At 61.6% G+C, this 12,033-nt stretch overlaps 2 protein-coding genes across 4 annotated transcripts in view; both read right to left on the reverse strand.

Moving 5' to 3' along the window:
• Positions 1 to 3,205: 3,205 nt before the first annotated feature.
• On the reverse strand, positions 3,206 to 4,817 carry GOLT1A (golgi transport 1A). The gene is made up of 5 exons (XM_054181377.1): positions 4,765 to 4,817; positions 4,112 to 4,203; positions 3,824 to 4,002; positions 3,616 to 3,679; positions 3,206 to 3,427 (listed from the first exon to the last, which is right to left on the reverse strand). The coding sequence occupies exons 1-5, from the start codon at positions 4,787 to 4,789 to the stop codon at positions 3,389 to 3,391; spliced, it is 399 nt and encodes a 132-aa protein (XP_054037352.1). The 5' UTR covers positions 4,790 to 4,817; the 3' UTR covers positions 3,206 to 3,388.
• A 1,286-nt stretch (positions 4,818 to 6,103) lies between these two features.
• PLEKHA6 (pleckstrin homology domain containing A6) overlaps positions 6,104 to 12,033 on the reverse strand; it is a 34,611-nt gene continuing 28,681 nt past the window's right edge. For 2 of the 3 annotated variants that reach the window (XM_054181526.1, XM_054181528.1), the window contains 8 exons: positions 10,610 to 10,736; positions 10,369 to 10,478; positions 9,902 to 10,084; positions 9,566 to 9,730; positions 9,197 to 9,330; positions 8,915 to 9,057; positions 8,176 to 8,299; positions 6,104 to 7,712 (listed from right to left, as the gene is read on the reverse strand). In XM_054181526.1, the coding sequence (XP_054037501.1) occupies positions 8,184 to 8,299; positions 8,915 to 9,057; positions 9,197 to 9,330; positions 9,566 to 9,730; positions 9,902 to 10,084; positions 10,369 to 10,478; positions 10,610 to 10,736 (978 nt within the window). In that variant the 3' untranslated portion in view covers positions 6,104 to 7,712; positions 8,176 to 8,183. The remainder of the gene's footprint in view (positions 7,713 to 8,175; positions 8,300 to 8,914; positions 9,058 to 9,196; positions 9,331 to 9,565; positions 9,731 to 9,901; positions 10,085 to 10,368; positions 10,479 to 10,609; positions 10,737 to 12,033) is intronic. The other variant, XM_054181527.1, reaches the window with a different exon arrangement.

Genomic DNA, 12,033 nt, shown 5'->3' on the forward strand with positions numbered 1-12,033 from the left:
GCTCATCTGGAAACAGCAGGGGAACGCTCTTAAGTTATTTTCCCTGCCTGCTTTCAAGGAGTCAGACGACTGAGCGCAGAGTGAATTCAAGGAAAAATGCTTTCCAGAGAGAAACAAATGCTTCCCTCTCTAGTGTCAGGCTGAACAAGCGCATTTCTTACAATAAAATTTGAAATATTAAGTACTTCCCTCTCTAAATGGAATCATTAGGAAGTTTTACTGAATAGCCTTATTTCTTAAGGGATTTTTAAAACGGTACAAAAAGGTAGGCACATTTCTGTCCTTCCCACACATTTTACGCGCATTTCTAATCCGTGAGTTTGTTGCTCGTAAAAAACACACGAGGCTCGTGAGGATCCTTGTTCCGCATGACCAAAAAGCTCAAGCACCAAAGCAACTTTTGGAAAGGACTTTGGCTCCGGACGGCACCGACACCGGGGGAATTCGGCCATTGACGTCAGCAGAGCCAGGGCTTCACCCAAAGTGTTTCCTTAAAACCAAAACTTCTCTGGCAGGGCACATCGAAATCGCAGTTTACTGAACCAGAGGGAAAACATTTCCCTGCAATAAGCCCCAGAAAGGCAGGCTGGGGAGAGCAGCGCCAGCTCCCGCTCGCTGCTGCCTGCTCCATCCCAGCCTTTCCCCGGGTCACTCTGGAGCCAGCCGGGAAGCATCCCCCGCTGCCACCCAGGGATGATGCTGGGTGAAGCCTGGCTTCATTTTTCCCAGCAGGGTGAAGTCCTGGGGACACACGCCCAGGTGACCCATGCTTGCTGCCACAGGGATGGGGCATTAAACAGAGGGAATCACGTTATCCTGCACGCGATGTCTCTAGGAGCGCTCCTCTTCCTTCTGGGGAAGCTCCGAAGATGAAGCTTCACCAGGAAAAGTTGCTCTGCAGCCCAAGTTTTCAGCCGGGGTGAAGCAAAGATGGGAATTGCAGCTAGGCACCAGGGAGGCTGCGGCCCTCGCTTATCCGCGTGACGTCCATCCCGCTCTTCCCCTCCCATCCCTCCTCCCCAGGCAGCTGCCCGGCTCTCGCTCTGCTCCAAACCCCTCCGCTTTATCATCAAAGCTGGCCCTGACACCAGCAGAGCTGGACCCACCTCTACCTTCCTCCTGCCCACAGCCAAGCTGGTGCTGGGAAACTGCTCCGTTTTCTTTTCCCCCTTCTCAGGAGCATTCTGTGGATGAGCATCTGAGGGATGCTGCCCTCATTTATACCTGCTGTGGAGCTCATCCTCTGCTCCCCAGGGCTCAGGCAGGCTGCTGGGCCTGGGCTTTGGGTACCCAAATGAGTGACCCGCCATCAGCTGAGCCTTCAGAGCTCTGCTCTCACCTGGTGCCAACCCACCGCGAACCCGGGCACGGGGGCAGTACCTGCAAAGTGCCACCAGCTCCATCAGGCTGCGCTTCAATCAAGAGGGAACAGGTTTAACTCAAACTCATTAATTAATTCTTGCAAGTTAAGAAGGGTATCTGCACAGGGACCAGCTTTGATGTGATTGCCTTGGTTTAATTAAGCTCCTGCTTGCACCCAGCTTCCCAAGCGCTCATAGAAACCTGGCTCGCATCCGTTTAGCTTGTGTCTCTGATCGCGCGGACCCGTTGAGTTATCCGACCAGTTCTCCGGCCATGCTGGCTGCGCTCCTGGGGAGAGGAGTTTCTGCAGCCCGAACAAAACAGCTCCTTTATAATCATCCGAGGTTAAGCTCAGAGGGCTCCGCACTGTCCTCAGATTCCTGCCTGCAGCAAAGGTCTCCCAGCGAGCAGCCGGCCCCTCACACTGGGGGATGCTCATCCTCCGGAGCATCCAGCAGTGCAGGTCCTGCCTCAAGCAGGGTCTAAAAGCACTTGATGCACCTGGGCCTGAAGGGTTCTTGAGGCCAAATCGGCTGCAGAGAGGACGCAGAGGGGACGTGGTGGGTGACGCGATGTGACGGGGCCCCCAGCAGCCGGCCAAACCAGCCACTTTCCGTCCCTCCAGACACAGGCTGGAAAGCGGCAGGTTCCCATCGCCCTCTCAGAAGGTGTGCTGGGGCTGTGAGGATGCGCGGCGGATGAAAAGGTGCTTTGAATGCCAGCCGATGGGGCCGGATCCCTCTCCGGGGTGTAAGCCACACATCTCAGCAGGAGCGGTGCAGACGTCTGGGTCGCGGGTGGGCAGCCAGGCTCCCCCAGCACCCACACTGGTGTTGGGGTGGGCACAGGGCGCTGGAGATGTTCTCCTGGCTCAAACCCTGGCAGAACTCTCCCGATGCTCGCCACCGCCGTAGGTCCCACCGGCTCCATCCTGCCAGGCAGCAGCCAGCGGATCCAGCTCTGCTCCTTCCTGGCCGCGTCCCGCAGGAAGCAGGTCTATGGGAAATGCGGGTCCTGGCCCGTAACGCTCAGAGACAGCAGCACTGTAACTCTATGGATTTGCTCCAGCCCCCCCACCCCACCCCAGCATCTCTCAATTAATTAATAACCCCAGATGTCATTTGCTTTTTCATGGTGGCTGAATTTGAACAGGGTAATTTACTCTCCTCCGATCAGGTCATGAAATGTTAATGTGGTTTAATGGGTGTTTTCCTAACCTCCCCTACCCTCTCCCGCGGCTCCCCGGGCTCTGCTCTCCGCAGCCCACATCCCCGTGGGACGCGTGGGAAGGCAGTGCCATGGCCACTGCCGGCGAGCCAGGCCTACCCGCGCTGGCCAGGGCTCGTGGCCAGGGCAGTTGGGGCCATGGCCACTGGAAGGTCCCTGTGCCACCTCTCCAGCCATGACCATGGGAAGGTCCCCATGGCACCTCCAGCCACAGCCATAGGAAGGTCCCCATATCATCTCCAGCTGTGGCCATGGGAAGGTCCCTGTGCCACCTCCAGCTGTGGCCATGGGAAGGTCCCCACGCCACCTCCAGCCACAGCCATGGGAAGATCCCCATGCCATCTGCAGCCGTAGCCATGGGAAGAACCCCATGCCTTCTCCAGCCATGGCCATGGGAAGATCCCCATGCCGTCTCCAGCCATGGCCATGGTGCCCCTTGGTGAACACTAAGAGGAGCCAGAGCTGGAGCAAGCCTTGAGCCAGAGGAAAGGAGCACAGCCTGAGTTCAGTCTCAGACACATTTTTTAATTTAATCTCTCAACAGGGGAAGACAAAAAGAATAAAATAACGCTAATAATTCCAGAAGCCTGCCTGGCACAGCGTTTGGTCCCCGGAGCCTCGCTCAGGAGCTGCTCACAGGATCCCCGTGGGGCAGCAAGGCACCGTCCCCACAGCGGGGGTGGCTCCGACCAGTGCTGAGGGTCCTGGGGATGAGAGAGGTGGCAGCTCACCACGGGACAGCCGGATCCAGGGCTTCCTTGCGCCGTCCCATCTCCAGCGATGCGGCCCGTCTCGCAGGTCACACCATGGAGCTGCTGTCTCCCACCTTCTGCAAGAGCTGCGACAGGGACAGATCCTGATTAGCAGGAAAATCCTCCAGTGCATCTTCAGGCGACCATGGAGAGGCCCCGCAGTGACCTCCCCTGACTGGTCCCAACCATTGCGATCAGGATGGTTATCACCCAAGGACTGAGAACCCCAAGGGTCACATCCACCCGGGAGAACCATGCCCAGCGCCCCCCTCACCTTGCTCAGCACGGGGATGTTTGCCAGCGAGCCCAAAAACCCAAAAGCCACCGGGAAAAAACTCCTGCATTGAAACAAAAGTCTTGGTTAAGATCCGTGCCAGGATTTTGCCGGGATGGGAGCAGTGGGGTTCTGTCCAGGGCTTCAGGCCACGAGGCTTGACGGCTTCTGCTCTCCAGCCTGGGCCACTGGGTGCTGTGGGACGGACCTGAAGAGGTTGATGAAGCCATAAGCCTCCAGCAACATGCCCAGGAGGGGCCACCGCATGAGGACAACGACGACCCCCCCAAGAAAGAAGCTGGTGCCCTTCATCTTTGGCCGCTGGAAGAAGAAGGTGAAGGTCCTCTTGAAGCCGATGATGAAGACCAAGCCAGAGAGGAAGAGGATCTGGGAGGATGAAGGGGAGCAGATCAGAGAAGTCCTGCCCAGACGGACCCTTGGCTCCATCCTGGGCATCAGTGCCCGCTGTGGGGAGCCCCGGCAGCCCTGTACTCACGTTCCCAAAGGCCAGGAGCACCGAGTCGAAGTACAAGAGCATCCCAAAAAGGAGGAAGAAGAGGCCGAAGCCGACCAGTCCCACGCCAATCCCTGCGGACAATGGGAGAGAACCTCAGGCTGCGGTCGCTCTCCTTGGCATATCCCTGGCCCGTTCCCTCCCACAAATGTGCTTTGGATTTGTCTCCAAAGCTTAGAAACAGCTTTTCCACCTGCTCAAGCCTTGGGGAGCTCCTCTGGGCTGATAGATAAAGAAAAAATAAACGGGAAGGTCGCCTCCAGCATTTTTCTAGGCGGTTGCATGAAGGGTGCTGGTGCAGGCAGCTGGTGGGGGAGGCTGGAGATGCTCCCCGGACAAGCCAGGCACGTTCCCAGCTGCTGTTCCTGGTGCAGACCTGGGGCAGAGGGTGAGGGTAACCCCGGCCCTGCAGCGCCCACGGTGCTCGCCACCCCCGAGGGAGCTCCTGGTGTGTCCCCACACCCCAGCAGGGCTCCTGCCGTGTCCCCCCACCCCAGGATGGGGCACTGCACCCTCTCCCTGCCCTGGCGACCCCCCGTCAGCAGCCTCCAGCCCCAGCTGTGGAGCATCCCCATGCTGTGCCCTGCTGATGGGCATCGCCACGGGGACACGGCCACCCCAGCCCGCCCGCTTACGCTGGAAGTCGGTCAGAGACACCATCTTGCCGGCGATGGGGCTGGGCGAGGGCTGCCGCCCTTCCACGTGCCTCCCCGGCAGCGACCCTTGGAAAGCCCTTTAGTCCCCACGTCATCCTGCAAATCATTAACGCCCCGGCAGCACCTGCCCCGCGCCCGCAGCACCTCCTGCAGGGGGGACACGGGGGCCAGGCATCGCCACAGGGTGACATACAGAGGGGCCGGTGGCCACGGGTCCCTGCCTGATCCTGCCTTCCCTGCCACCCCCCAGGGACCTCTACACCCACGTCCCTCAGGAGAGCCTGCAGCTCCACACATTCACAACCCCGTCGCTTTTATTCCTTGGCTTTACGCGAATTTGCCGGGTAGAAATGCATCTCTTTTATTCCTCCAAGAGGGCTGGCTATTGAGCTAGAATAAACTCCACGGGAAAAATGACCCCCCGCAAACCAGGGAGAGGGAGGAGGAGGTGCCACCAGCCCTGGAGCGAGCTATGGGCAAGGCGAGACCCTTCCTCAACGGTTGAAATGCTGTAGCCACGCATCCCCTGCCTCTTCGCGCTCGTATGGAAGCGTTATCCAAGGTCACCTCTCCACAAAAGACACCGACACCTTGTCGTTTCTTAGATACTTTTATTTCTCTAACACTAGCAAAAAAAACCCAGAAAACAAATGCCTCCCTCCCCACCCTCCCCAGTGCATAAATAGATTTCCTCCCGATGCAAATCCTTTCTCGGTTACAAGTCACTGGTATATGAAGTGTTATGAAAAATAATAACCAAAATAAAATTAAGTTTGTTTTTTTTTTAAAAAAAAAAAAAAACCACAAAATAAGGACTACCAGGTTCCACAACAGGGCAGCCGTGGGGTGGTGGTGCACTGGGCTGCGCTCACGGTTTGGGGAATGCTCAGACCTGGCCACCGTGGCACGGAGCTCACCGGTGGCTCCGGGAACCGGAGCACGGGGATGCTCCTCGTCCCTTCCGGCCCCCAGAGCCAGGAGGAACTGCTGCCCGTGGGTCTGGGTGCCCCGTCGGCTCCCCACCGGGCAGCTCCCAGCCCCGGCGTGGGCCACAGCCGGCACGTCCCGGCGGTGTCCCCGCAGCCGGTGTAAGTGGGGTCCACCCCGGTTACACGGGCTGGGGAGCCCGCCCCGGCCACCCCGCCACTGCACTCGGGGACAGGGAAATAAACGCATCATCTCTTAAAACTTACAGTCTCTTTTATATTTTATTTTAAATAAATTTGCTTTTAATAAAAGCAGAAAAAATATATATATTTTAAATAGGTATTTTTTTTCTCCTTTTTTTTTTTTTTAAATTTTCTTTCCCCCCCCCCCCCCCCCCCTCTGATAGATTGGCAAAGAATCTGCTTTTGCAACTCATTGGCAGGGCCGATGCCAACAGCCCTGTGGAGAGAGAGATTAGCACAAAACCGTACCTCCCAGAAAAGAAGAGAAAACCAAATATAGATATATATTATAAATGTATAATTTCCATAAAACATATATTAAGGCATGTAATAGCAAAATAAAGGGCCAGCTTTATGAGCTAAGAGGGCTGCGGGACTCGGGGCTCCTGGGATCCTACCGGTATTGCTAAGATGGGGTGCGCAGGGGGCGATGGGGATGCGGGGGGAGGGGGGGGGCGTAGCACAGGGTGGGGGTCCTGGTGGGTGTCAGGATCAGGCCGGGAGGGAAATAGCTGCAGGATGGATGGTACCCAGCTCCTCACTCCCTCTGCCCCCTCCGGCCCCATTGCGGCAGCCCTGCACAACCTCGCGGGGGAGGTTCCACTTTTCTAGGCAGAACCAGCTTCTTTTTTTCCCCCCCTCCCTCCAGAAAGCTACAGAAAAGGGTAAACTCGCTACAGGAAAACCAAACAGATTTGAGGGTCTGGAGTGCAACGGTAAGGTCTTGGGGCGAGACGCGGTGCTGGATTTTCAGAGGGGCTGAGACAGAGGTGACAGAAGGACGGGGGGGGGCAGCTACAGCGCTGCTCCCCACGCTGAGGACGAGTCCCACTGCTGCCGCCTGGCCCCAAGCCCCTTCTCCTCCTGGTCGCCATCCCCATCCAGCGCAGAGGGATCCCTGCCGAGCCCGCGGCTTTGCCGTCCCACCTCGCCCCCCCCCCAGCTCCCCACCACCGCTCCATCTCTGCTCCCGTGACACGTCCCCAGCCCTGCCCAGACCTCCTGCTCCGTGCCAGCGGCGCACCAGTGCCCCGGGCAGCCCTCACGCCATCCTGGGTGCACCGCTCCCCTGGGCACCTCCCTGTCCTCCCCTCAGTCCCATCTCCATCCCTCCTGTCCCCGTCACAGCTCCTTCTTCCTCCTGCTGAGCCACCACCGTGAGGGGCGGTGGGACAGGCCAGGCTCTGCCGGTGGCCACCCCCAGCCAGACGGATGCTAAAAGCAGGTTCAGGGCACAGGGAGGGGAAGAGGCACCCAAGGAGCCGAGATGGAGCATCCAGGTCCAGTGTAAGGTGGAAGCACCATCCATGGTGGGGACTGGCCACCCAGAACCCCTTCGCAGACCTTTGGGAGACCAACGCATCCAGCCTGGGGAGTCCAATGCTCCCCCAGGGCTACCCCAGCAAGGAGATGGCCACTGTGCCGGCGGCCACCGCTGCAGATGCCCCTGCCTGACGCCTTGTCCATGCAAGCCTGACACCCAGGACACCGCCGATCTGTCCCAGGGGGGCTCCTCGGGGACCACGCTCCAGTGGACAACCTGCCAGCAGCCGCGCGTCTCCTCGGGGACGGGGCAGAGCAGCTGGGGGTGTCGGCGACACGTCTCCCCGCTGGGCTGTGCCGGGTGGTCTCGCCGTCGGCGGGAGGGAAGGGGGTCCGGGAGAACCGAAAACGATGGCGAGAGGTTCACTGTCGTGTCGGGACGTTAAAACGTGGCCCCGTGGAACTTGACGGCGCCAGCAGCAGACAGGGCTTGAGCTGGAGGGAGAGGAGAGCGGGGCCGAGCTACGCGTGGGGCTGGGGGGCAGCCCCTGTGCCCACCCCACAGACCCCTCCTGCCCTGCTTGGAGGAAAACCTAGCGCAGATTCGGCTCTGTGCCCCCAGCTCTCTGAGGGGAACCTCCAACCGAGCAGGGGGATGCCATGTCCCCCCACTTTGCAGCCACCAACGCAGATGTGCCAAGGCAGGTATCCCCCAGAGCCTGGCCTTGAGACCCCCCCTTTTTTGGTCCCTGCAGGTGTCCCCCTGCCCACGCTGGGGTCCCTGCCTTCGCCTTGGAGGACACTTGCGCTTGGTCCATGGAGGAGACGGGGCTGACGTGGCTCGGGAGATGTTAGCTGGAGCAAGCAGCGATGGATGGGCGCAGAAGAGGCGCCCCCCCTGCCCGGCCCCCTGGGATGGAGAGAAGATGGGATGAAGTACGAGAGAAGAAGTGCTTACTTCATGGCTCAGACACGCATAAAATGGCTGTTGTCGGCGGCCCGGGATGTTTCAGACGAGAGGGGGTTGGTCGGTGGAGTCGGGGAGGCTGGGGAGGTGGGAGGGCTTGGGGTAGCGCATTGAGCTGGAAACAAGAAATGGGAGAAGGGCATGAAGAACACAAGCTGCCGGCAGCGGCGAGGGGAAGGAAGGACCCAGCGAGAGGTTAGCGGAGGGGAGGAAAGGGAGAGGAAGGAAAGGGGGGAAGCAAGCGCGGTCAGGACAAACAGCCACAGCGGCGCCCGGCCGCGGCACGCACACGTGAGCTCCCCGCAGGGCTCCTCATGGACAAGGCATGGTGTGTCACCATGGTGGCTCGGGCAGGGTGTGCCACCGCGCGCTGCATGGCCGGGCATTCCCATCCTGCAGCATCTCCAATGCTTCTGATGAGGTGGCGGAACCTGTGCCTGGCTGAAGCGGCTGCTCCATCCCACGACACTCAGAGCTGCCGCAGCCCCAGGCACCGTGGGCACGGTCCCGGCATCCGCCAGCATCACCAGGCTGGTTGTCCCACTGCGCAGGGATGCCCTGCCCCAGGACCGATGCAACCCGCTCTCCTGCCTGTATTTACCCCTTGCTGCCTGTCCAGCCCATAAATCCTGCCTCACCCCTCCTTCTCCTTCGGCACGTAACACTACTCGTGGTCCGCTCTCCCATGGGGCTGGCAGGCTCCGACCCTCCGTGTCCCCCCGTGCCTTACCCGAGAGCATGCGGCCCCGGCGGGAGGCTTCAGCAGCCAGAGCACACGAGATCTCTATCCTCTTCTCCTGCTCCTGCAGCTGGGTCTCGGGGTCCTGGGGGGCGTCCACCTCCCCCTCGCCCAGGGGGATGACGTTCTGCAGGCTGGGCAGAGCACCCGGCATCAGCACCCACGCCTGGCCTCGAGGGGACAGACCCCACGGGGATGGATGGGGAAGGGGTGCGGGGGGCGGTGGGGCGCACCCCGGGATGGCCGGCGTGGGCACAGGCACAGCAGCCTCACCTGGATTTGGCAATGAGGGTCTTGATCCTTTCCACTTTCTTCTGCTTCTCCTTCATCTCCTCGGGGCTGAGCGGCGTGTCGGGCTCCAGTTCGACGTACCGCTCAGGGATGAGGACTTTATCCGGCGTGGAGAGCTGGGGGCAGTGGGAAGGGCTGAGCCGTGTGCTGGCCACCGGGGACCCATCCGCACTCCAGCACCCACCTGCCCCACTCGCCACCAGCACCTGCCTGGGCAAGGGCAACCTCTGGCCGGGTATGGCCAGTGGCTCCAGGATCCTGACCGATGCAGGAGGATGGATGGACCCCCTGGTGCAGGGCATGGAGGGAGGGATGCCCGGTGCCCAAGCCCCCATGCCGGCCCGTCCTCACCTCCTTGTTGATGTCCACGTCGTAGTGCTGCGGCTCCAGCTCCATCTTGCGCAGCCGGGCGATCTCCTCCTGGGGTGTCTCGTAGACCTTGCCGGGGTCGTCGGAACGCAGCGCTGCCTCCAGGTCGGAGATATCAACCTCGTGGATGCTGCGGTGCCGGCGCACCTGCGAGGGACCCCAGCCCCGCTGAGCCCCGCCAGGATGGCACAGTCCCCTTCCCCAGCACCCACCCCCTTCCCCAGCCCCCAGTGTCCCCTCTGCTCCATCAGGGACCTCGGGCACTCTGCAAAACACAGGCCGGTTTGCCCCAGCCCCATGGCCAGTGCGGGGACTCACCACCTTGTAGGAGGCGGGTGCCTTTGTGCCGGGGGTCTCGGGCTGATGGCTGCTGGGGAGCTGCAGGCTGCGCCGCTTCTCCTTCATGGAGCCGCTCTGGTGGCGCTTCATGCGGTCGATCTGCTCCTCCACGCTCATCTTCACCTTCGTTTCATTGGCGAACACAGCACTCTTTGGTCTCTCCTGGGGAGAGCCCAACCCCACGATCATGCACGGTCCGGCCCCATCCTCCCAGCGCCCCAACACTCTGGAATGGGGCTGCTCAGCCCGCTCCTGGGGTGGGGGGAAGGCACCAAAATAACCCGGGGGGGGATCCCGAGGAGTTGGATGCCGAGATGCGGAGCCACGCAGGGACGGGCTCCCCTGTGCGCTGCCCCAGCCCCGCAGGCTGTGATACAGCCCCCACTTTGCTAACCCAGCCCCCAGCCCCACCATCCTGGCCCCCAGCCCCTTGATGTGAGCCCTACCCGGGAGCTGAGCCCGTTGGCCATGCCACCCACGCTCCTCCTTGGCACGCCGGCAGCTGGCACCGCCTCCTCCTCCGCTGGAGACTTGGTCCTGGGGGGGACGATGCCCACTGCGGAGCAAACGGGAACGCCAGGCTGAATCCCCCGGGGACCAAGAGCAGGGTCCCAGCAAGATGCTGGGTGCTCCTGGCAGGCATGGAGGAGCCCACTGGAGTGGGACCTGCTGTCCCCGGTGCCGTACCCTTGTTGAGAGCCGCCTGCTTCTCCGCGTCCTGCTCCTGCCGGCTCTGCAGGAGCCCCTCGGCCGTGGGTCCAGGGGGGGCTGCTCGCTGCACCTCTTTCTTGCTCTGCTCGAAGCTCGTCTTGGGCTGTAGGGGAAAGCAGGACCCCGGTGAGACCCCGTCCTGCCTGGGGACCGTGCTCTGCCTGGGGGTAGACCCACTGCTCTCCGGAGCCATGGGGTGACACGCGGCCTGCAGACGCACTCCCGGGAGCGGATGGACACACAGACACGGACCAGGCGGTACCAGTACACCCCAAACGTGTGGGGAGAGGGGTTCGCAGGGCTCTGCAGCTCTTGCCCCTGCTATGCCCCATCCCATTCAGTCTGGGCACGGATCACTGTCCCCATAGCACAGGCTCCTGCGTGGGAAAAGCTTCCTGCAGGGGTGACAGTCCTGCCACGGCTCGGGGGTGGCACCCAGGAGCCCCGGGATGGGGACACCCTGGCCCTGTGCTGAGCTCCAGGGAGATCCCATGCCCGCAGGAGAGGATGGGGTCCCACGGGGGCAGAAGTCAGGGCAGACCCTGTGCAGCAGTGGAAAGCGAGCAGAAGGCCATTTTTGGGGTCCTTCCCCCCTACCTCCCCGGGGCACACCCTGCCCAGGGCCCCGGCACCTGTGCAATGGTGCTGGTACAACAGAGGGGTACAGCAACAAGCCAAGGAGCCCACCATGCTGTTCTTGACCACCCTGTGCTCCGCACGGAGATGACACATCCCGACCCCTCCTTACACCCCGTGGATCGGCCTGCAGCCATGACCGTGCCACCCTGCAGCCGCACGGCTGCTGGAGATGCCACCTGCGCTCGCAGTGGGGTCCGTCACCCTTCCCCAACTCAGCACGGCCACGGCTTTGCGGTGCCAGCCCCGGCCTGCACGCATCCTGCCCCCCCCGGCCGCAAGGACGCTTCTGTCTCCTGGTGCCCAAAGCTGGCCCCTTTCCCTGGTGGGAGCGCAGCTGAGGCATTACCAGGAATTCCCAAATTGGGGTTCGGGGCAGGAGCTGGAGGGGGGAGGTCACCCCCGTGGGCAGAGCTTGCCGGTGCTGCACGGCGGGGAGCGGCGCTGCAGAAGGACAGCGAGAGAGGCGAGGGCAGAGGAAAGCAGAGGGGCTGGTACCGGGGCCTGTGGGATCTTTGGGGGCTGGCCAGGAGCCTGTCCCTATCCTGAGCGAGTGCAGCGGGTGCTGCGTGTGGGCGCAGGGGACCTGGCGGGGACAGGAGGGCCACGGCGAGGCTGCTGGGGGGACATTGCTCCCCTTGGAGAGGGCAGGTACCAGCCACATGCTGCTGTCCCTTCGCCAAGTGCCACCTCCGCGCGGTCCCTGTCCCCACCTTGCCAGCGCAGAGGGTGGGCAGCCCCATGGCCCGTCTCAACCCAGCCCC

Source organism: Rissa tridactyla, chromosome 21, assembly GCF_028500815.1.
Source record: "Rissa tridactyla isolate bRisTri1 chromosome 21, bRisTri1.patW.cur.20221130, whole genome shotgun sequence".
Classification (NCBI taxonomy): domain Eukaryota; kingdom Metazoa; phylum Chordata; class Aves; order Charadriiformes; family Laridae; genus Rissa; species Rissa tridactyla.

What these genes read in the sequence shown, in the direction of transcription:
- GOLT1A (XM_054181377.1), bottom strand. Translation starts at nt 4,789, where the DNA reads ATGGTGTCTCTGACCGACTTCCAGC. An exon ending in GTCTCTGACCGACTTCCAGC is followed by an intron (nt 4,204 to 4,764) that starts GTAAGCGGGCGG and finishes CATTGTCCGCAG; the next exon opens with GGATTGGCGTGGGACTGGTC. An exon ending in TGCTCCTGGCCTTTGGGAAC is followed by an intron (nt 4,003 to 4,111) that starts GTGAGTACAGGG and finishes TCATCCTCCCAG; the next exon opens with ATCCTCTTCCTCTCTGGCTT.